The sequence below is a fragment of the Dendrobates tinctorius genome, unplaced genomic scaffold (genome assembly GCF_039654945.1).
Source record: "Dendrobates tinctorius isolate UK_male_01 unplaced genomic scaffold, ASM3965494v1 ptg000116l, whole genome shotgun sequence".
Lineage (NCBI taxonomy): Eukaryota > Metazoa > Chordata > Amphibia > Anura > Dendrobatidae > Dendrobates > Dendrobates tinctorius.
In genome coordinates, this window is record NW_027361784.1 from 3,581,146 (window position 1) to 3,602,287 (window position 21,142).

Genomic DNA, 21,142 nt, shown 5'->3' on the forward strand with positions numbered 1-21,142 from the left:
GCACAGCCTTCCCGCCTCTCTCCACGCTCTGGGTCCCAGTAATCCTTTGCAAGAGTTACCGTGATGACGTCCGTTCTCTGATCGCCGCGATTCCGCTAAATTAATGAGCATGCTGCGTTTTTTACCGCGAAGCGATTCCACCGCGGTAAAAACCGCAGCATTAGCACAGCATTGTGGAATCCCATAGGTATGCATGGGATGCTTATTTTTCGCGTTTTTGCGGTTAAAACCGCTGTGAAAACGCGAAAAAACCGACACGTGTGAACATAGCCCAAGCGGTATGATAGTGTCACAAGTGTGTCAAGTCCTCCTGGGCGATCTGTGTTTAGAAGATCATTACATATTGTGAATCACAGATCTTCCATTTAGCCTATGTGTTTCTGTCCCATATTAAATGGATTTGGTTTCCTTTGGTGCTGAAGAGGTTAAACGACCCATTCAATGTTGGATAGAAGCTTGCAGCTCTATTTTCAGCTGCTTCTCATCTGGCCATTACCTCTCTCAATAAAACCTGGCCAGACCTTCTCTTCCTTGCCATTGAAAGCTTTGATTCCTAGCTCCTTGGAGACGCTGTCCTGAATTGGAGATCGTAGTTGCTACTGGCGATTATTGCTTACTGTTTTGGGTGTATGCCTTCCTCATTGTCCCATTCCTATTTGGTTGGTGCATTCCTATCCTTCCACATATCCCTGTCTACCTTTGGTGAGTGTTTGTATGTTTGTTGCTTTCTGGTAGGGGAGGGGACAGATCAGGGTGTAACAAGAGCATAGTAAGGTCGGAGACTCAGGCCTCTCTACCTTCAAGAGTACCCCCAGAACAGGGATAGTTAGGGTCCCAGGGATAGTTTGAGGCCCCCTTCCTTACCAAAGACCATCGAAGCATGACAGATAGGACCTCATGAACAGCTGGGGGCGCTTTCCTTCTCCCAGACCAACAGGTTCAATGTAGGGCATGTATCTGAATACCTTGGTGGAAAAAAGTGTCTTATTGGTGCCCCCCGACACCCATCATATGCCACAGATGCCCTACTCCCCTAGATTTACCCCTACTAGGCACCATATTATGGCTACGTACATACTGTAGGTTGCAGGAAATGGTACCTGAGTTCTTAGTGTGCTGAATACTTTATGCATTTTCCATATCTTCTCCACGGAGCACGGTTCTGGTACCATTTATGTAGATTTTTTTATTATTTCTACATAAGAAAGTGGACACATCTTGGTCTATTGAAGTGTCTGCATGACGGCATTAAGCCTGACACTACTTTGAAGGGAAACTGTCGGAAATAATTAGTTACCCAATTGGTCACCAACCAGTTATCTGGGATGGTGGCTTGTTCAGAGTAACCGTCTTCATTCTGGTGGAGGTCAGGATTGCAGGGGGTGTTGCTGGAGGAGGATTGTTATGACGATCCCAGCCGGCGGGATCTCTATCAAGCAAAGAGAATGGCCAGCCAGCTTGATTGTTTGGGAGAGCAGCTCCACCTCTGAGGTTTCTTATTGCCATTTTCAAACCTGTGATCAAGGTTTTTTTTGGCTTACATGCTGAATCTAAAGTCATCAATGTCCTGGATGTCAAGATGTTTGGGGACTTTAACCTTGCTGATAAGTTCCCTTTTAAAATTTGCTAACACTGAATGAGCTCCTCCATTTTTCCATTTTTTTCCATTAGAGATGGAGGATTGGGGGATTGCTCTTTGTTTTTTCTATATACAGATGTTGGAGGGCTTCACTAACTCACTGGTGGATATGTTGTCCAGAAAAAAGAGTTCTTCCTCCCTGAAGAGGCAATTTACAGAAGCAAGTGCAGCACACACACTCTACATTATTAGAAAGGCTTTCCATGCTCACATTGACACTACTCTCCAATCCATGATCAGTTGTAGGTATAACAGGTGCAAAATTGGTAAATCTATTCCAATGTGCGAGTGTCAACAAGGAAAATAAAATGCGTAATAAGTGACTTTAAAGGGGTTGTCTGGGCATATGGTATTGATGACCTTTCTGCAGGACAGGTCATCAATACTAGACATTTGCGTTTTTGGAGTTTTAAAAATAAGTAGGAATAGTAAATTTTGCCCCATTATGTTTTGTGATCCATGAGTCCAACTCCCTACAAAACTTTGATGTTTTGATTATGATTGAGGTGCAAAGTAAAGGTCCTTGGCTCGAATGAAAAATCTGTAACAGGGCCCCTCAATTATCCGGCATCATTTTTGGTACTAGCCTCCTTATATGGGACCGGGGAACAATTTTTGGTCCCTTCCGGGTCACTTGTGCAACTGCAACTTTTGACATCACCATACCTGTATGATGACCTTTCATACAACATTCAATTGCAGAAAGAGGTATTTTCGGGAGCTTCGTTGGCTTTCCTTGTTGTCAAAAAAATCATTTCAGAATTTATTTGTCTCTACATTGAAACTTTTAATCTTACAACCAAACTGACCATATGCGGGATGGAGTTTATTAATCTAGGCTCGTGATATACAGTCATGATCAAAAGTGTTGGCACTCTTGAAATTCTTTCAGAAAATTAATTATTTCTCCCAGAAAATTATTACAATAACACATATTTTGTTATACACATGTTTATTTCCTTTGTATGTACTAGAACAACACAAAAAAAACTGAGAAAAAAGACAAATTAGACATAATTTCACACAAAACCCCAAAAATGGGTTGGAGAAAATTGTTGGCACCTTTCCAAAATTGTGGGTAAACAACTTTGTTTCAAGCATGTGATGCTCGTTTAAACTCACCTATGGCAAGTAACATGTGTGGGCAATATGAAAATCATGCCTGAAACCAGATAAAAAGGGGAGAAGTTGACTCAATCTTTACATTATGTGTGTTACAGAGTGACTAGGGACTGTGGGCACCTACAGAATCCCTCGAACTAGGGGTGCCCTAGTCTAACTCTGTCCCTTGGATTACTCCTGAAGATGGCGACACTGGGTTCATGTGCCTTCCTATGCTCCTTATCTGTTCCCTCCCCCCACCCAGGTGTGAGGCCGAAGTGTATAGGATAATACTAACCAGACAAACGAAGGAAGACAGACAGGGATAAATGAAAATTACAATCATGCAAAATACACTCATCAAACAGAATGGAACACTGGGTAGGTATAAGAAGGTGAAGCCAAATAGGAAAGAATGAGGATGAACACATAAACAAACTCCATGCAAAAATCTCTTGAACAACCCTCCAAATGCCTGCTCCAAACACAAACCTCACCTACAACTCCTAACCAGGCAGTAAGAACTATTCCTAGCAATTGAAGTGCCAGTGGCGTGCATATATAGCAGAGGGGAGTGGCTAACACTGAACAGCTGAGACAATCCAGGTTAGAGATTTTCAGGAGCTCAGCTGAACTGATTAACCCTTCCACTGCCAGCAAGGAAAATAACAGCACTGTTTAATAAGATGGTGAAGGAGTTCTTATCAATGCAGGAGCTCCTGAAGTTAGATGCCGCAATCTTCTGGCATCTCTCTGTCTTGGTATCCCCATGCCACACTAAGCATGGAGAACAGAAAGAGAAGAGAACTGTCTGAGGACTTGAGAACCAAACTTTTGAAAAATATCAACAATCTCAAGGTTACAAGTCCATCTCCAGAGATCTTGATGTTCCTTTGTCCATGGTTCACAACATAATTAAGACGTTTATAACCCAGAGCAATGCATCTAATCTCCCTGGATGTGGACAGCAGATGAAAATTGATGAAAGGTTGCAATGCATGTGTGCGGGGTTGACTCACTCAACTGCTTTCCCAGGTAGACACAGGAACCGTTCTGATAGAAGATCACCTGCTGGTTTATTGTGGATTGAATAAACCTTGACGGGGTTCAGCAAAATAAACAGAACCTTGCTGGCCTAATGGTAAAACAAACGAAACACGGTCCATAACAAGGTTCACCTGCAGTTAACCCGCACAGTCCTTAGCTCTTCTGGAAGCTATGTGGAAGTTCCTGCTCTCCCAAGACATGACACCAACTGACTCTCATGGCCAAGTATTTAACACCCCATGTGATGATCACATGACCTTGACATCACACAGGTCCTGTCGGGACTCTGCAGGTGGAGATTCGGTTGACCCCCTCCCACCCACTCTATGGAGGTCCACTAAAACCAGCCCATAACATAACTTAACCCTCTCAACATATAGCATGCTGGAGGAAGACTATTCTGGTTTTATTCCACTGACGCGAATAGGCACAGTGACACATATCTCCCTTCATACACTGTGCCAGTGACCCTGTCACAGCATGATAGTTTGGATGGTGGATAAGTAGCCCCAATCAAATTCCGAAGAATTTCAAGCTGTTCTGCAGGCTCAGGGTGCATCAGTGTCAATGTGAACTATTCATCAACATTTGAATGAATTGAAATGCTATGGCAGGAGAACCCCACTCATGACATAGACATAAAAAAGCTAGACTGCAGTTTGCCAAAATGTACGTGAGTAAGCCAAAACCTTTCTGGGAAAGCAACTAGTGGACAGATGAGACCAAGATAAAGCTTTTTGGTTGGGCACATCATTCTATTGTTTACCAAAAAACGGAATGAGACCTACAAAGAAAAGAACACAATACCTACAGACAAATATGGTGGCAGTTCAAACATGTTTTGTGGCTGTTTTGCTGCCTCTGGCTGTGTGCAAGGCATCATGAAATCTGAAGATTACTAATGGGTTTTGGGTTGTAATGTAGTGCCCAGTGTCAGAAAGCTGGTTTTGCGTCCTAGGTCATGGGTCTTTCAGCAGGACAATGACCCCAATCACACCTCAAGAAGCACCCAGAAATGGATGGAAACAAAGCACTGGAGAATTCTGAAATGGCCAGTAATGAGTCTGGTTCTAAATCCCATTGAACACCTGTGTAGAGATCTTAAAATTGCTCTTAGGAAAAGGCACCCCTAAAATATAAGAGACCTGGAGAAATCTGCGAAAGAAGAGATGTCCAGTTGAGAGATGTAAGAAGCTTGTTGATGGTTATAGGAAGCAATTGATTGCAGTTATTTATTCCAAAGGGTGTGCAACTAAATATTAAGTTGAGGGTGCCAACAATGTTGTCTGGCTCATTTCTGAGATTTTGTGGGAAATTTTGTTCAATTTGCCTTTTTTCCCCTCTGTTTTTTTGTGTGTTTTAATACACATAAAGGAAATAAACAAGTGTATAACAAAACAAGTATAACTGCAATAATTTTCTGGGAGAAATAATTAATTTTCTGGAACAATTTCAAGGGTGCCAACACTTTTGGCCATGACTGTACCTTATCGTAGAGGAAGTATCCAACTGTTTTAAGGTCAAAGGGGCATCATTACTACTGCTGGATAGTTATTTATTTAGTGACAGGTGGTCAGCAACAGGTTCAGAATACTTCATCAGAATCTATATAGAGAGCAACCTGCTACCATACCAAGCAAGCCAAAATGGAAACTACAACCTAACACCACAGATGGAGAATATATGGGTACAGCTGAACAGATCCTACATTTTGGGCTTGGATCCAACTAAGTGACTACTGAATTGGCACAGAAACTTTATGGTGTAAAGCCGCAATCTCGGATTGTATGAACCTCTGACTGTATCTGCGGGGGAAATACACATTATTTGCTGTTATTTACTGAAACAAACTCCTACTTTTCTCTCGTATTTATGCAATGCAAGTGTATTGAGCGAGGCCGAACACGGCTAGTCGGCACAGCGCCATCACCGGAGAATCCTCACAATGTGCAGTGAGCGCGTTGTGAGGATTCACAAGTCTGCAGTCACATAGAGTAGCTGCAGACTTGTACCCCAAGGCCGGGGTCAGACTTGCGAGAAACTCGCACGAGTCTCTTGTCTCAATACCTGGCACTGCCACCGGCACTCGGGAGCGGAGCGTGAGGCTCCATGTATTTCTATGCAGCTGAGTGCTCCAGTCCGAGTGCCGGCGGCAGTGCCGGGTATTGACACACGAGACTCGTGCGAGTTTCTCGCAAGTGTGACCCCGGCCTAAGGCTGAATAACCCCTTTCATAAATTTGTCGAAAAATATATATATATTTTTTTGTTCAAAGTATTCCAGAAAACAGGTGTAGAGCCTCGGCAAATGTTGGCCAATGGTTTTTCAGTTTTGTTTATGCGTCCTGCAGATGTCTTATTAAATTGACAACTGGGTGTTACCTTTTCCACCCGTCAAAGAGGCGTGTTCCTGCACAAACTGACATTCTCGGCACTGATTGGACAGCGTCAGCGTGTACAGGAACATACCATTCAGAGGAATAGTCGGGGAACGTCACAATGTATTACTCTATGAAGGATGCTCCAGTTTATTTTCTCCCGAAAATGTACTATTTTCTCTTAGAGACATGTTCGGAGTGCTGACAGGTCCTCTGTAGGTGATTAACTGAATTTATATCAAATTTAGAGTATTGTTTCTCTTTAAAACATATTTTCTTTGCTCACAAGCATAAGAGTGTCATAAATTCTGGCAGTAGCCAGGTAAAGGATTGTTTTGTTCTATTAGTTACTTAGCAACCGACTGTTAAGTACGGAACAAAGAATTACCGGTGACATCTGTCAGGGTGCACCTGTCTGGTTGCTACGTGTCTGGGTCATGTGTATGTGTTTGTAGATCTGTATGTAGGTGCATCTGCCCGTCTGTATCCGGATAACTTGACTTGTTCAAAAGTTTTAGGCAGGCGTGGAAAAAAACGCTGCAGAATTGGAATGTTTTCAGAAATAGAAATGTTAATAGTTTTGACAATTAGCAAAGCGAATGATCGCAAGAGAAATTAAACTCACATGAATATTTGGTGTGACTGCCACTTCTTCTTGGTACTTGCACACCGTTTTTAAGGAACTAGGCAGGGAGATGGTTCCAAACATCTTGGAGAACTGACCACAGATCTTCTGTGGATGTCGCTCTTCATGTAATGCCACCCAGACTGGATGATGCTGAGATCAGGGCTCTGTGGGGGCCGGATCATCACTTCCAGGACTCCTTGTTGTTCTTTATGGTGACAATAGCCCTTTAGACATTGGTTGTATGTTTGGGTTTCGTTGTCCTGCTTCAGAATAAAGTTGGAGCCAATCAGACGCCTCCCTGATGGTATTGTAAATACTTTTGCACAGTACTCGGCAAGATTTTTGGGGCTCTTCATCAACCACGCTGATTTTTTTTTTTTTTTTTGGGGGGGTGGACTTTTTTTGGTTCTCTCTGAATAAGTGAACTCAGATGTATAAACACCATTGGTCTCCAACCTGTGGCTCCATAGCGGTAAAGCTACAACACTTTGCATTCTTTGATTATTTCATGATGAATCTGTGAAGAATCAAAAGTCCTATTTGTCACAGACTCATTCATGAAATCTGACAAAGATACCACATTGGTGTTCTTATATTACAGACCAATAGTGGCACTTTGTGTATACTGACACAGACATTACATGTAATACAGTGTTCCCATCAGGGGCAGATATACCCAAGAGGTGAGGGGGCCATTACCAGCAGGTGGAATTGTGCATTATGATGAGCTATTGGCCCTCAAAGGGCCCATATATTGTCCTTGTACTGGGGCCCTCTTCTGTCTGTCCCTGGTTCCCACGCATATATCATACCTATATCACATATAATACAAGCGTGCCCCTACATACATATGACACATGTCACCTATGTTACATATGCACACAACAAATCATGCAGCTACATTACATAGCTACATCACTTGCATGTCATCCAATACATATCATACATGTGATACCTTACAAACATTACATATAATATGCATTATTATTATTATTACATGTAGGGTTCCAGCTATTATTCCTTTTAGTCCAATTATTTGGACAAACTCGCAATTTTTTTTAACTGCTTTTTATTTATTTTTTTCTGATTTTTAGCTTATTAATCATTTACAACATTTTGATCCTCATTTGCATCATAACGAAGAGTTCTGGGATTTTTTCTTTGTGTGTTTTTTTTTTTTTTTTTAAGAAAGTGGTCAGGTAATTGGCTTGACATGATTTTGGACAACTTTATGACTTTTGCTTCAAGTCTACTTCATTGCCTTGGTGATAAAAGATGATTAGGATAGAGAAGTTAAAATTAGCCTTATGTCTGGAAGATTACGTGGCTGAGTTCACACGTTGCATTTTTTTCGCGTTTCCGCGGCGGTTTTAACCGCGCGATTTTGCCGCGAAAACGCGAAAAATAAGCATCCCATGCATTCCTATGGGATTCCGCAATGCTGTGCTAATGCTGTGGTTTTTACCGCGGCGGAATCGCTTTGCGGTAAAAACCGCAGCATGCTCATTAATTTGCGGAATCGCGGCGATCCCGCACCCATAGGAATGCATTGTTCCGCTTATTTCCCGCATGTGGCTGTGCACACCATGCGGAAAGTAAGCAGAACAATTGCGGATGGTACCCACGGTCCGGAGGAGAGGAGACTGTCCTCCGGGCTTTGGGTACCATATCCCTGTAAAAAATAGAATTTAAAATAAAAAATATTGCTATTCTCACCCTCCGACGTCCCGCGCAGCCTTCCCGCTTCTCTTCACACTCCGGTCCCAGTAGTCCTTTGCAAAAATGCTGGCGATGACGTCCGTTCTCGCGGGATCGCGAAGTCTCGCGGTCATTCGCGCGACGTCATTGCGAATTACCGCGAGACGTCGCGATCCCGCGAGAACTGACGTCATCGCGGGCATTTTCGCAAAGGATTACTGGGAACGGATGCGCGGGACGTCGGAGGGTGAGAATAACACCATTTTTTTTTTTTTTTTACTCTATCTTTTACTACTGATGCCGCATAGGCGGCCTCAGTAGTAAAAAGTTGGTCACACTCGTCAAACACTATGTTTGACGAGTGTGACCAACCTGTCAATCAGTTCTCCAAGCGATGCTACAGATCACTTGGAAAACGCTAGCAATTCTGCAAGCTAATTACGCTTGCAAAATGCTAGTTTTTCTGCTGGAAAATCGCGGGAATTTAAAATGCGATTTTCCCGCGGAATGGAATTCCGGAATTCTCGCGGTAATTTCCGCGAGAGTTCCGGTACGTGTGCACTTTAAAGGTTAACTCATTCCCAATATCATAATAGCTTCTCATAGTTATATGCAAATATTTTTTTCATACAAGTGTGCCAATCATACAGTCATGGTTGAAAGTGTTTGCACCCTTGAAATTTGTTCCAGAAAATGAAGTATTTCTCCCAGAAAATTTATCGCAATTACCTGTTTCGTTATACACATGTTTACTTCCTTTGTGTGTATTGGAACAGCCCAAAAAAAAAACTGAGGAAAAAAGGCAAATTGGACATCATTTCACACAAAACCCCAGTCATTTTGAAATATTTTGCAGATATTATCTAATAATGATATTCCCCATCACCCCCTATTCCGACTTTATATATACTCCATTGCCAATGAAATCTTGCTCCGGCAGTTCCAATGGCATTGGTCGAGCATGCCCAGTATCTCTCCTCTTGTCATTCATAGACTGCTGCTGTAGCGCCTGCCAGATAACCCTTGAATGGCTGGTTTTGCCATCCTGTATATCTGGTTGTGGGCTTCCTTACTCAGACAGCACACATTTTCTCACTCTCTCCCTTTTACTCAGTGATTTCTGAGCTTCGAGCTCTCCCTTTTACTCAGTGATTTCTGAGCTAGCTTCGAGCACAGCTCAGCTCAGCTGTGCTGGGCCTGTGCTTGATTCGGCTGTGTGCTGTGCAGCGTTCGGCTCAGTGGGGCATAACAGTGATGTGCGGTACTTATCACATGCCATCCATGTGCAGTCCGCGTGCTTTCCTTAATTAACATTGTACTGTATGTGAGAAACGCTGTATTTTTTTGTTTTCATACAAGAAAATCACTGATGGTAAAAACTGACACTCAGACCAAACACTGATTAAACTCAGATCCAAAACACTGATGAAATTTAGTCCATTTCTTTTTTGTTGCGTATGAGAAAAATAATTGACGTCTGAATGAGGGCTAATGGTTTATGCTCAAGCTGTCTTTTTCTGGTGGATTCCACCTGCAATCTGCCTGAAAAAGCGCCACCAAAAAATTAACGTAATACACAGCAGTGTACAAACAACGGCATCTTAAAGACTTAAAAGTTTATGTAGCCTTATATTGTACATTTTTGTGTCCTGCTGGGAATTGTTTCTTTACATTCCCCTGTATCATTTAGGCTAAGTTCCGCACAGTGGGCGAGCGCAGGAGTTGGCTGTCATTTACTTGCACTAGTATGGTTGGTAAATCGGACCAGAATTATCGACACGTTCGGCCGACAGTCGAATGTGTACGGGGACCCCTGACAGATGGGGAAGATACGGACCTGGCATTTCAGAATTTGTACTGCTGATCCTTTTGTTCTGTAGAGTTAAGTCTCTGCCAGTGATGTCTAACAGTGAGCAGCTCTCTTATAGAGAACACATAAACGCTTGGCGGAGCAAGTGCTCCTGTGTATGGAAAAGTTGGTTGAGATAGAACAGGGGTGTGCAACATTTTTTGATCCAAGGGCTACATTGCCATACTGAACCAATCTTAGAGCCGCAAAAATTTTTTTAAAAGAGTATTTACATGACTACATCTTCATAACCACCTTAAGTACATTAATACATCACCAGAACTATGTTTTGAGTATTTGAGGAGGATTTAGAGAGTTTCATCTCTCAAAAAAACCACAATAACTTGAACTGAGTCTTGGGGAGCAGAAACTCGCCAAATACTCCTCATAATTCTACTAAGTTTTGAGGATTTTTAAATTTTATCATTGCCATGAAGCATGTTATGGATTGCTACGTGTACAAAATCAGAACCACTGTCATACATGAGTGTGGCACCAGAACCATGAATGCAGTGCTAGAAGCACCGTCAGTATATGAACACAACACCAGAGGCACAACCACCGTCAGTACATGAATGCAACATCTGAAACTACCGCCAGTTCGTCAGTACATGAATGTAGCGCCAGGACCACCATCCGTACATGTATTTAGCACCCAGATTAGTAGAGCAATCGATTGCAATGTTCGGTCAGCCCCATATACAATTGTATCACATGAACCTATAATTCCCAGTGTGATCTTAACAATGGTAAGGAGATAGTGGGCGTTGTTATCAGTTATCATCAGACTGTGGACCACACAGGAACCACAGAACTGATTAAATGTAGTCCTTATCAGAAATAAGCATTTACATCCAGGTACCTTATAGACGAGATTGTCTCTGATTGGGGTCGTTCTCCTTCTTTTCTTCTCCATTTTGTCCAGACACCATGATGAGATTTCACGCCCAGAGCTCGTCTCTGCAGATTTCCCTCTCCTTCTTCGTCTTCAGTAGTACTTCCCAACACATGCCCTTAAAAATAAAAGTATCATTATACTGCCTCATAAATCAAAATATCTCCAGTGCTGTGCCCTTGAATAAATCACTGTGCTTCCTGCACAAAATATCGCCCCCACACTGCCCCTCTCCATAATATCCCCCATACAATGCCCCTCTACAAAATATCACCTCAAACTTCCCCTTTCCTTATCTTACCCACAGTGCCCGTCTCCATAATATCACCTCAAACTGCCACTTTCCATATCCCTCCAAAATGCCTCTCTGCCTAATGTCCCCACTCACCTTGCTATACTATGCCCCTTTGCACAATCCTACAATTGCCCCATAATGTGCTCCATTGCCCCCTATCGTCCCCTCGCAGTAGCCCAAACCCTTACCTCCCCTCCCTTGCCACCCTCTTCTTTTAGACGTGAATACATTTGACTATATGAAGAGAGCAGCGTCTCTAGGACAGCTCCGCACAACAACCTTGGTATTATCCATATGTTCTACTGGCCTGAGATAGAACCATCGTTCGGCTGACAGCTATCTACAGTGTATGAGGGGCTTAGCACTGCAATTATCGCAGAGTAAAGGTGAAAAATTAGATTAGTGCTGCCCTGGGCCAATGACTAGTCTAGACGTGTATGGCAGCCAGTCCTCACTTCCGTGCCCGGTATCTTTGGCCTGGCATCCTTTGGCCCCATGTCGTCATGATATGACCTAGATCAGGGTTCCCCAACTCCAGTCCTCAAGGCCCACCAACAGATCATGTTTATAGGATTTCCTTAGTATTGCTCAGGTGATAATTGCTTCATCTGTACAATACAAAGGAAATCCTGAAAACATGAACTGTTGGTGGGCCTTGAGGACTGAAGTTGGGGAACCCTGACCTAGATAAGTCCAAGGGTGCCCAGGATGCGTGCGCAGAAGAAGACTTGCTGCCACATAATGGACGCTGGACCAAGGAAGTGAAATTCAAATTGTTCTGGATTACTGAGTGATCACATGACCAGGACAGACTTTCATCCCATGGACATAACATGGATTGATAGTAAGCAAATATCTTCATACAGAAAGTATATAAAAGGTGCATTAGATGCTGCTACGCCGTCTATAAATCTCGGGAACGGGCAGCAAGACAAGATCCCTGACATTAATACACATGACACAGGTCACAGTTGAATAGGTCATTCCTTTACTTCTGGGTGAGGGAACAAACTTGAACGTTACTTGCAAGATTCAAAGTTCCATTGATCGCACTTCCAGGTGCACTTGTGCAGGCGATAAACCATTTGAAGTAGCAATATCAGGCAACCTACCTAAGCCACAGCACATACCATTTAGTTAGTCTTTGCACAATGGCCTCACACAACGGACTCGTTCAATAGGACCTGCTTCTGTGTGGTCGTCCGCTCGTAATCAGTTTCTTCATGCCTTCTCACAATAGAGGCCCCTCGACCTCACGATAATGGCACTTTCACCTCGCCCAACAGCTCTCACACTCTCAGTTTTAGCTTCTCGTCACAGGCACAACTCTTCTGTGGCCCTCATTAAGCCAACTTTTTACTCTACATGGTGATCCTTTCTCTCATGGGTGACTGTTGTTCCATGGCCAGGACAGTCATGGAGACAATCTCTCCGACTCCTCTACATTTTATAGCCTGAGGCGGCTCACCATGTTGCATATGCCCACACTGCTGAAGCCTTTCTCTATTGACTTGAGATAGCGGCGTACACAATGGTTTATATGCTTTTACAGCTCCTGCCCATCCAAATCATCTATCCACACAGCACCAATCAGCTCAATGAACTTTCACACCACACAGGCACCCCAAATCAACAATTTTTAGGTATACTGCTTCAGTGTATCCACAGTCACCTAAGTGTTCACTCTCAGATGCAGTGCAGAGCCATTCATCAGGTGCCATCCCTAGACATTTTTCTTATCACTGCCCACTCATTGAATGTTCACCCAAAACACCACTCATAATCCTGAAATAAATACAAGTCAACTGTGATAAATACCAGGGCTGTGGAGTCGGTAAGCCAAACCACCAACTCAGACTCCTCAATTTCCCTGACACCGACTTCAACTCCACCAAAATGGGCTCCGACTCTGACTCCACAGCCCTGCCAGGGCTGTGGAGACGATAAGCCAAACCTCTGACTCCAACTCCTCAATTTCCATGACTCCGACTCCACCAAAATGGGCTCCGATTCTGACTCCACAGCCCTGATAAATACTAAAAAAGAGAGTTACACCCAACATTGAGGTCTAAGGGGTAACTTCTCTTCCTCTGGATTGTGACATGCCTGTCATGCCAGTGTAAGGAGACTTATAGGCCATGCAATGCTCCTCAGGGAAATGAAATATGAAAATTGCCTCTTCAGATAGTAAGAGGACTTGACCTCTAGTACTACCTATTGTGGAAATAGCAATCCTAAAAGTCATATCTCTGAAGAGACAATTTGCACACCCTACATAGGAAATATCAACATGGCGTAAACATTAAAAAAATGCAAAAAAAATGTAGTGGAGGCAGGATGACCCAACAACAACAACTGTATTAACTGTCTTTTTTATACAATGTTCAAACCAGGAAAACCCTTTAATTGAGAAGATTTTTCCCAATGATATTAACCTTGCAGTCAGAGTTACTGATGTCCACACCCATACTAACTCCCGTGAGCAGATCAATGGCATCTACCCTATCATTTTGTGTTTTCAGCGTTTACCGTAGATAGTAGGCGATAATCTTTCTGGAACACTTTGTAGGATCAAGATTTATCGACGACAAATAGTTAAGGCCCTCATATACATTAGACTAATGTTGTCCGATATTGGCAGGAGTGTCCGACATTATTTTATACATGGCACATGATGGGTGGGTGCCAGTTACATACAGTATGTTTTACAATGGGGCCTAGGAGCTTTTTAAAGGGTTATTCCCAACATTGAAAGTTTCTAATCCTTGGGGTCCTACGCCTGGCACTGATTTTGAGATGGAGTTCTAAAATCAGAATGTTGCAGAGATCGCGCATGGACGCTAACGCTATGTTCATCCTCCTAATGAGACCGTAGCGCTCAACTTTCTCAAGCAGTCCTATACAAAATGAATGGAGAGGAGGTGCGCATGGGCGGTCACAGCTCCATTTCATCAGGGCATTTCTGCGCCCCGTTTTCAGGATCAATGGGGGTCCAAATATTTGCGTCTTATGAATAGATGATGACTTGGGAATAACCCTCTAAGTAACACCTTAGGGTAAAATTATAAAAAGCCCATATTTTCTTGAGATCCCTGGGACGGAGAGCTCCGCTGCTGCCGAGGCGGGGGAGCACGTGTTACTGCGCCTTTCATTGTATAATTTTACTTATAAATAGTGTCTTTAAAAATGTGCCTGTTAAAAAAGGAAATGTGGACGGTGCCGAGGCTGGAAATGAATGACAACTGCAATTAGAGATGAATGGGGAGAGATGTAATTAGCTTGAAACAGGAAACTCGAAATCCTGCTTCCCAGTTGTGCTTTGTGAGCTGAATAGAGCAAATCTGTGAATCAGGGGATCTTAATAAGCAATTCAGAGACAGAGAAAAATGATCTTCTGGTGCTCACAGGCCGAATACTTACCGTGCGGAGAAATGGGCACTGCATTGTATGAATGCACTGAGAGCATGTACTGTAGAAAGGGGCTATTGGCACTATGAGAGCCGAGCACTGATTGGTTGCTCTAGGCCTGAACGGCACGGTGTTTCTGCTTTTGAAGAATAAGGAGACACGATTGGCCGAACCATCATTATCCCTTTTGACAAAAAAAAGTTTTGCAACCTCTGACATTTGTATTATGATGTTTTTTTGCAACTGAAATAAGCATTATGATGTTCTGCAGCAGCTGAACTATAGACTATGCACTGCAGCTGCTGAAGAACCTCTTAATTGTTGTGGAGTGACCAAACACTACCTACTAGTGGACTTCCCTACAAGAAGAGATGAGCAGTGCCAGTCAGTGGCGTAACTAGAAGCTCTCGGACCCTAGTGCAAAAACTCCCATCAGTGTCCCTAACTAATCTGTCTCCAGCAGCAGAGATGCCAAGATGGATTACAGATAGTGGGGACAAGTTGTTGTCTCTCTGCTCCTGCTCTCCTGTCTGTCAAACTGTATCCAGCCATTGCAAAGATATAGACTTTCAGTTTGGGGCAGGCAAACCATTGGCAGGGCACAATGTATGCTGGAGAGTAAGTTCCAGCACCCACACTGCTGACAGAATCCCAAAGAATGGCCCACTCAAGAAGAGTGGATGGCAAGTTGCACAGGATGAAAATCAAGACAGTTCCTAGACCTAATAGACTGATGGATCTTTGTCTCTCTGCTCCTGCTCTCCTGTCTGTCAAAATGCATACAGGCATTACAAAGATGAAGATTGTCAGATTGGTGTAGGCAAGCCATTGGCAGGCACATTGTATGCTGGAAAGTAATTTCCAGTACTCATAGTCCTGACAGAATGCTGACGAATCGCCCATTCTAACATACGTGAATGGTAAGTTACATGGTATATGAATCATGACCGTTCCTAGACTTATTAGACTGATGGATCTTTGTCTCTGTGCTTTTGTCTGTCAAACTGCATACAGGCATAACAAAGATCCAGACTTTCAGATTTGGACAGGCATGCCATTATCAGGCACATTGTATGCTGGAAAGTAAGTTCCAGCACTCATAGTGCTGACAGAATGCTGTAGAACCACCCACTCAAAAAGAGTGGATGGCAAGTTGCACATCATGAGCGTTCCTAGACATATTAATGTCTGGTATATGCCCCAAAGCTTTTTTTAACTTGTAGTGAGTGAGGATGGCAGCAAGAATATTCTTTACTACAGGATCTGGGTAAAAGGAGAGGTATTCACATGGCACTACAAGTTCCAGCATTCTGGGACCTGTAACTCTGCCTAGCTGCGCATTAGTTTGCCGTCGCTTGTCACTTCCAGCTTTGTGTCTGGATCCTCGCTGCTTTCGCACTATATAAATATAATTCCAAATTTAAACGTTGCTCGGCCAAATTTGGCTAGACAAGATAACGGCAATCAATTCCGACTTTCACTTCACTGCTTTTAAATATAGAATCAGAGCATGGAGCTAATTTTGGAAGCCGAGAAATCAAAGGCTGTAATGTGAGTCGGTTTTGTGGATTATTCCGGAGCCTTTGTCATCTAAAGTGGGCGCCACGTCCAGCAAATGCTGATATCGTCAGCGTGATATAGATGGGTGGTAGCCCCTGTGGTTTAGCAAATAAACCTCATAAAACCCCATATTTTTATTTATTTTTTTTTAGAAATACCATCCCGTATGTAAGGGATCAGATATTCTGGACTTTCAATGGGATTATAAGGCAATTCTGATCCTATTTATTCACTGTCCATTGTGCAAACCAATGGGGGAGAATGAGAACCTGTGAAATCCTGCTTCCATGGTTCTCCTTGTTCCATGTATGCAGGACTTCGGTCTTCACCTGTCTTGGTGGAAAATGCCAGATAATGCATGGTATATGTAAAATGTGCCACCTGAGCTTACTGGGCACGTATTGTATCATGTGGTTGAAAATAGTCATGGACCCATAACGTTTACCCGGGGCACGGCGAAGGAAAAATGAAAACCACTTCTTTTACTCTTGCTGATCCAGAAAAAGAAGAAATCTATAAAGCATTAGTTACTCTGCAGTTAAAGGGAATATGTCGCCAGATTTTTGCTTTGTAATCTGACAATAGCGTGATGTAGAAGCTGAGACCCCGATTCCAACGATGTATGACTTACTGGGCTGCTTGCTGTAATTTTGATACAATCACTATTTTCTCTGCTGCAGTGTTTAGCAGTGCTCAAATACTGAGCCAAAAATAGGCCCGCCCACTCCACTGATTGGCAGCATTCTGTGTAGACTGTGCAGAAAGCTGCCAATCAGTGGTGAGGATGGGGTTACACAGAGGGATTGACTAGGAGGCACAAGACACCTAGTCCTGTAGTGATAATCTGCTGTGGGTAAAACACTGATTTTAAAGAAACAACAACACAGCCTAATAAGTGACATGTCACCGGAATCAGGCTCTTGGCCCCTACATCATGCTGCTCTCGGATTACGTAACAAAAAACTTCGGATAGGTTACCTTTAAAGAGAAATAACTTCCCTCCTAAGCACATGTGGCCCCATTCAACCAATTTTTTTTTTCCATGAGCATTTAGGATGTTCAATACCTCTTATATCCAAATGGGTCGGATTTGTTGCAGATTTTAGCGTGGATTCAGCCCCAAAGTCGTTGTTAAATTTGTGATAATCCATATCCCAATTCATATGCAGCAGAAAAAAAATCTACAGAATTTTTTTTTTTGTTGCAGCTTATCAAAACTATAATTTCTAATCTAAAGATCCTTAAAGGGTTGGTATGTTTATTGTCAGATAATACCTTTAAATACAAGCAGTTTTGCCATTTATTGCTTAATGAAATTTTCTGCCATTTTTGAGATATTAACACTTTTTTTAATTTTTTTTAGTTTACAGCTCATTGCCTTGGAGACCGACCACCGCTGCAAGGGAAGAGAACACCTGCAATGCTTACAAGTTCTTTTCTATTTTACTATGTTTTGAAACTGGCCAGGATCTCTGGAGTGAGCTCTTACCTCCTAATCCTGGTGCAGTACTCGCATGCTAGACAGCAGTGGTGGTCGGTCTCTTTGGCGACAAGCTGTAAACAAAAAGAAAAGTGTAGATATCTCAAGAACAGACGCAAATTTTAATAAGTAGTAAATTGGAAAAGTGCTGGTATTTACAAGACCTATCCAACAGTAGACATCTCTGAAGATGAGAAAGGGTTGTCCACTATAGGCCGGGATCACACCTGCGAGAAACTCGGACAAGTCTCACATGTTAATACCCGGCACTGCCACCGGCATTCAGGAGCGGAGCGTGCGGCTGCATGTATTTCTATGCGGCCACATGCTCCGATCCGAGTTCCGGCGGCAGTGCCGGGTATTGAGACGCCAGACTCGGACGAGTTTTTTGCATGTGTGATCCCGGCCTTAGAAAACCTCCAGGATCCTCATCGTGGAGAGTGGCTACATAGATCCTTTCTCACTCTGAAGGACCTGTCCTTTTGATTTGAATAGACACTGTGTAATGCTTAATTTCTCCTGAGGAGGTGCTATAGGGAGAATGAACACTTACTGCCAGGTCTCAAACCTGATCACAGTTGATTGATAATGGTCCATGCAGAAGGATGTTTTGTGATTTGCTTATTGTAAGGGAACCCAGCTAACATATTTTATAAAACCTCTATCCGGTTTGGTTTCCTATTCTAAATCATGTGGAAAAGCCCTATTAAGGGTCGATATTGACTTTTAGGATCGTCACCCCCTATAGATTGTACCAGAGGTTCTGTCCTCTCCCTCTCTCATGAGGCTATTTGCTCAATCTTTCTTGGGAAATTGGGGTTTGTGTGTTTTGGATTTGTTGCTTGTGTTTGCCCCTCTGAGTCAAGGACTTTATATATTGTTGATTTACGTTTTAAGGTTTGTTTGTTTTTTACGTCAATTCATGTTGCGTTTTTCCAAAATAACTGTGTAAAATAAAAATGCCTCGTATCTGTGAAAAACTTGTAGTTATGTATAAAGGTCTATATATTTGTACGACGTCGTGATGTACCGTACTGTTCTTGTCCGTAATATGAGTGCAGCTTCAGCTGGTGAAGTTTTTGTGGCCTTCATGTACTATTAGACTTATTTAATTGGAAAGGTATTTGCAGTGTGATCAGCAGGATTTTGGGGGCTGAGAACTAGAGTTGAGCAAATTTTTCAACATTCGGTTCCAATTATGATCGGCGGCTAATATTGTTTTTTGTAATATTCGCCGAACACAGCCAAACGTCATTGGAGTCAATGGTAGTAGAAATGATCGAATATATTCGGATCCGATCTTCAAATATAAATTCAGCACGAATAGGGTACCAATATGGCAGGTATATGGTAAATTCAGATTTGGCGACCGAATCCGAACATATTCGCTCAACTCTACTGAGAACCCAATGTTAATAGCTTGTACATAATGACGTGTGATTCCTCCAGTGGGCCACTTTGAAAAATCCTGTCCGGGTGTGGTCCGCATTGTTAAGCCTAGAGCTACATCGCGACTACTAGCCTCAACAGTCCTCTCCACCACTGAGACCCTCATTGATCTCTAGAGCAGGAGGTGCGTTGCCCCAACCAACCCCAACGTATGAAGCTGTAGCGTGCATGTGTGACCAACCCTTTATTAATTTCTATGGTTCTAGAAGTGCGCATGATTGACCTCCACTCACATAGTCAACGAAAATACCGGTGGGCACGCATGAACACCACTGTCACATTTTCATGAGTCACGTAGGATGCCCATTTACGTAATCATGGGTGGCCAACCTGTTCTGTGGTTTGGTTGTTCACTGGATGTCCCTTTTATCTCCTGCACATGTATCATCCGGTGCTTGCCATACATTTCAGTAGTTTCAGTCTAATATACAGGCAAGAAGTTGCATTTTAGCCAGTTTTCTGATTATTTCATTTAGTGCATCGTAAACGTTTTGATTTCCAGTTTTCTTTCTCCCATTCTTCACTATTCCTCTACCACAGTTCCCTCCTTTGATAACTGGTGACTAGTGACGAGCGAGTATACTCGTTGCTTGGGTTTTCCCGAGCATGCTCGGGTGTCCTCCGAGTATTTTGGTGTGCTCCAAGATGTGGTTTGTTGACGTAGCTGCATGATTTGCGGCTGCTAGACAGCCTGAATACATGTGAGGAATGCCTGTTTGTTAGGGAATCCCCACATGTATTCAAGCTGTCTAGCAGCTGTAAATCATGCAGCTGAGGTGATGAAAACTAAATCTCCGAGCACGCCAAAATACTCGGACACCTGAGCATTCTCGGGGAAAACCCAAGCAGTGAGAATGCTCGCTCATCACTGCTGGTGATATAACGTACCCCACAATGTCACCCCGCTGGGGCATTTGCTGTATGTTGCACTCAGCTGTGCACACTTATCTTTTTAGGGTGAAAGAAGAACAAAAACCTCAACTATCACAGTAAGTAACGCCTCTCCCGGCGCGGTAGGCTTGACTCTTTTATCTTTGTTGTATTTGTTTTGCTGTGTTTTGCTTCCTGCATACTTTGGTGGTGTTAGGTGACCGTAGTCCTTGGTAGGCTGCATTGAGTATGTCTTGTGCTTCTTGACTGGCTTGTAAGATGGCTACATGCAGCTTTCTTACCCCATCCACATTAGTTGGATGTAGACACCTCTGCCTGCTTGTGGACTAGTTTTCTGTGTGAAACCTGTATTCCTCTTCTCTTGCTGGCTGAGTTTTGAAGCTGCCATTCTTCTCCATCGGCTACCAGCTTTTCCTTTCCGCTTTTCTGTAGTGATTGGGGGAGACATTTCGGGCCTGTCGCTTGTTCTTATGGTTATAAAGATGCATTATTTGCTTATTTAAACAGGTGGTTTCCCTTTAGTGGGATCACTGAACTGGTTAATAACGTTCTACTGCCACAACCAAAGCAGCAAAATGAGAAGGAGCCTGAGAAGTAAGTAAGCTGCTTTGCTTAGATTAAGCACAAAGTGTGTAGCATTGGTTATAGCAACAGGATCGTATTTGGGAAATGCACTTAGATAGTCCATACCTGTTTACCCCTATTGAACTGCTTAGCTCTTTGCTCCTTTTTTCAGTTTTCCAGTGCATACAGTGAGCTGGACCCTTTGAAGCACAGGCCTTTTATATAAATGGCATGTTAAGCACAGAGATAAAAGGGAAACTG

General features: G+C 43.0%; 1 protein-coding gene across 43 annotated transcripts in view; it reads left to right on the plus strand.

The window, feature by feature from the left end:
* RIMS2 (regulating synaptic membrane exocytosis 2) overlaps positions 1–21,142 on the plus strand; it is a 657,506-nt gene that overhangs the window by 37,324 nt on the left and 599,040 nt on the right. For 29 of the 43 annotated variants that reach the window (XM_073590110.1, XM_073590159.1, XM_073590111.1 and 26 more), the window contains exons 2-3: positions 20,383–20,415; positions 20,825–20,911. The exons of 13 other annotated variants lie outside the window; for them this stretch is intronic. In XM_073590110.1, the coding sequence (XP_073446211.1) occupies positions 20,383–20,415; positions 20,825–20,911 (120 nt within the window). The remainder of the gene's footprint in view (positions 1–20,382; positions 20,416–20,824; positions 20,912–21,142) is intronic. One more of the 43 variants, XM_073590121.1, reaches the window with a different exon arrangement.